This window comes from Cebus imitator, unplaced genomic scaffold (genome assembly GCF_001604975.1).
Source record: "Cebus imitator isolate Cc_AM_T3 unplaced genomic scaffold, Cebus_imitator-1.0 Scaffold265, whole genome shotgun sequence".
Taxonomy (NCBI): domain Eukaryota; kingdom Metazoa; phylum Chordata; class Mammalia; order Primates; family Cebidae; genus Cebus; species Cebus imitator.
In genome coordinates this window covers 997,939-1,001,747 of record NW_016107580.1, presented here as the reverse complement: position 1 = coordinate 1,001,747, position 3,809 = coordinate 997,939, and the positions used below count along the sequence as shown (strand labels likewise).

The 3,809-nt window shown below is 40.5% G+C and overlaps 1 protein-coding gene across 1 annotated transcript in view; it reads right to left on the bottom strand.

Annotated features, from left to right (window-relative positions):
* The window catches only part of SBF2 (SET binding factor 2), a 489,013-nt gene that overhangs the window by 71,202 nt on the left and 414,002 nt on the right, over positions 1–3,809 (bottom strand). The window contains exon 23 of the mRNA XM_037728439.1: positions 1,398–1,616. Within this exon, the coding sequence (XP_037584367.1) occupies positions 1,398–1,616 (219 nt within the window). The remainder of the gene's footprint in view (positions 1–1,397; positions 1,617–3,809) is intronic.

The window sequence follows — 3,809 nt, the reverse complement described above, 5'->3', positions numbered from 1 at the left end:
ATGTTGACCAGGATGGTCTCGATCTCTTGACCTCGTGATCCACCTGCCTCGGCCTCCCAAAGTGCTGGGATTATAGGCGTGAGCCACCGCGCCCGGCCAACATACAATTTTTAAATTAAAATAATAATAATAATAAAAGCCTTAAAAAGGTTTACTTGCCATACATGGCTAGTTAGTAAGCAAAATCATTTGTCTTCAAGTCAGTTTCTTTAAGACTATTTCATCTACAATGGGATAGGGAACTGTACTAGCAAACATGCTCTTCTCATTTTTCAACTGCTTGGTTCCAGATAGGGAATTTGGCCTAATAAAGTCTCTTCCTAACCAGATACAACAAATGTAGGAAGAAAAAAAATCCATTTGACTAGAATCTTAACCAGTACAGCTAGGGAATATTCGAGTGTGGAGTTCTTTGGTAGTTGGAAGTGTGAGGAAATCCCTAGGCAGCCAACGGTTTCAGGTGATGGGAGGTCTGGGGTCTAAAGGTCAGCAGCCTTACATTTCACACAATTAGCACAGGAGCCAGTAGGGGAGATCCTTGACTAGAAGGAATGAGGCAGGAAGTGGCATTCTTAAAAATCTGAGAAGTCATGAAGAATAGGAAAAGCAAATTATTACAAACTGAGAGTTTAAAAAAAGGAAAAACTAAGAAAAGGCCACTTCCTCCAGGGTCTGGTTTGCATCAGTAACTCTACTGGTTCTGATATAGTCACAAACCCCTGGAAAACCCCTTGCTTCATCAGGGGTATGCAACTGGTACCAACAGAACTTTAGCCCTAGCTGGCTGGGCACTGTGGCTCACGCCTGTAATCCCAGCACTTTGGGAGGCCGAGGCGGACAGATCACAAGGCTAAGAGATTAAGACCATCCTGGGCAACATGGTGAAACCCTGTCTAATAAAAAAATACAAAAATTAGCTGGGCGTGGTGGTGCGTGCCCATAGTCCCAACTACTCAGGAAGCTGAGGCAGGAGAATCGCAAGTACCCTACAAGGCGGAGGTTGCAGTGAGCCAGGATCAAGCCGCTGCACTCCAGCCTGATAACAGAGTGAAAAAACAAAAACAAAAACAAATAAACAACAAAAAAAAAGTTTAGCTCTAGCTATACTTTATACTTTCCACAGAACAGCCATAAGGAGTTTCCTTCTGAAATAGATGCTAAGACAAATGCTTTTTATCTGAAGGCTTCATCAAACAGGTATTAAGGCATAACTTGGCAGAGAATGAGAAACAACTGTATGTGTCTACATTTCTAAGATCACTCATTATTGAGTATCTGTTGGTACTCTGAGTTGGCAAAGGGGCTCCAGGAATTAAATCCAAGACTATTCACGAGTTTACTTAGTTAATGATTGCCCTCTCAGACCCTCTGATCTTCCCCATCCTCGTCCTCTTAACTTCTGAGCACACGATCACAGAAAACGGCCACGGTATCATTCAATTTTTGAAAATGTCTGAATAATAAAAGAATGGCTTCCTTTTTTAATACCTGAAAAGATGCTGACGTGATCTGCAGTCCTTCTTGCATATTCTGTTGCAGCTGGTTCTGCATGGTAATCTTCTTCTCCTTGGTGATGGAGGCAATGGGAAAGCTCCGCACAACTGTCTGCTCACCCACTGGAAACAGGACACAGTTTCAGCAACTATACTTTATAGCTCACTAGTAGATTGCCTACTGCTCACTTAATCAGTCTCTGCTGGAGAAATGTATTTGAAGAGGACACTGCACAGGGATGCAGTGAAGGAAAGTGCCCTTCACTCCAGGAAACAATTGTGTCTCAGGAGGTGCAAGTGACTTACATTTCACACAATTAGGATAGGAGGCAATAGAAGGGATTCTTGACTAGAAGGAATAAGGCAAGAACTGGAATTCTTGGAAATTTGAGAAGTTAGAGACAAGTGACTTGCCACTCCTGAGACATAATCCTTTCCTGGAGTAAAGGAACTGTGACAGCCAGCCTTCATTCTTTCTATCTCAACCTACTGTGTGCTACACAAGATTTAAGTGCCACACTGGTTTAACAGAACTTTATAAGAAGAGAGGTCTTATACAAAAGAAAAAGAAAAAAAGAAAAAAAAAAAAGAAAGAAAGTACTCCTGAAGTACTGAAAACACATCCAAGATATTTAATGTAAGGATAAAGCAACAGAGAACAAGTATTTAAAGTTTGTTTCCTTATATGGTAAGAGGTGTTATACTATGTACACAAGCCTTGCATATACAAGCCTGGACTTAGGTCCAAGATTTTTAGTTTAACTATTAAAGCAAACATGGGAAAATATAAATAATTATTTATCAAGTACCTGAGGTTATGAAGATGAGAGTCTAGAAAAAAAGTAGCACACTCAAAACCTCCCTTGAAGAGCTTCCAGTTTCCCGTGGGAGGAAAGTCACATGCAGAATATAATAATACGTGGTTAGCTCCTAGGTTTGAGGGAACAGACTACAGGGATTTGAATATTGCAGAGAAGGATTTTTGCATGCTAGATGGATAGACAATGATTTCTGAAAGAAGTGAGGGGGAAGGTAGGCTTTAAAAGAAGTGTAGAATCTGGATTTGCAGAAGGGAAAGGAAGAGCATTTTAGGCAGTGGTAGAGGAACATAACAGGAGTGGCAAAGAACAAGGCCTCTCAGCTAGTAAGCCAGGGTGGGGAGAGGGTTGAGAGATGTGAACTAGGTTCATCTTATTTAACAGTCCAGACATTTCTTCATTTATTATAATCAGAATCCTAATTCCCTGGATCTATCCATCTGTAATCTAGAATAATTCTGGCTATTTTTTTTACATCAAGCTCATATCCAGAAGCTAAGCAAAGTCAGGATGTACATAGGATTTAAGTTTTAGGATGCATTAAACACCTACGTTTCTATAACATATAAAATTATAAGATTTCTATGTGTCATTAAAGGAGAAATTTTAAATTTGAAAAGGAAATAAGCAAATAAAAAGATTTTCTTTGATAAAAGTAATTTTCCTAATAAGTGAAATTAATCCAAAATTTGAAAGGAAAAAGCAAGATATGATATTTCTTTTTTTTTTTTGAGATGGAGTCTCACTCTGTCTCCCAGACTGGAGTGCACTGGTGTGATGTCAGCTCATTGCAACCTCTGCATCCTGGATTCAAGTGACTCTCCTGCCTGAGCCTCCCAAGTAGCTGGGATTACAAGCACGTGCCACCACACCCAGCTAATTTTCTGTATTTTTAGTAGAGATGGGGTTTCACTGCATTAGCCAGGATAGTCTTGATCTCCTGGCCTCATGATCTGCTGGCTTTGGCCTCCCAAAGTGCTGGGATTATAGGCGTGAGCCATCGTGCCTGGCAAATATATATATATATATTTTTTGAGACAGAGTTTTGTTCTTGTTGCCCAGGCTGGAGTGCAATGGCACTATCTTGGTTCACCACAACCTCTGCCTCCTGGGTTCAAGCGATTCTCCTGCCTCAGCCTCCCAAGTAGCTGGGATTACAAGCTTGCGTCACCACACCCGGCTAATTTTGTATTTTTGGTAGAGACGGGGTTTCTCCATGTTGGTCAAGCTTGTCTCGAACTCCTGTCCTCTGGTGATCCGCTTGGCTCAGCCTCCCAAAGTGCTGGGATTACAGGCGTGAGCCACTGCGCCCAGCACAATATATTTCACACTAAGCATTACTTTGTTTTCTTTAAAATAAATAAATTACAGCAATTTAAATGACCACATAAGTATCACATGTGTATGTGTCCAAAATGTATGTTTATGGCCATTAATCTCACAAAAGTCCTACTATAAAAATTATAAGTACTGTATAGCTTCTTTTAAAAGTACATTT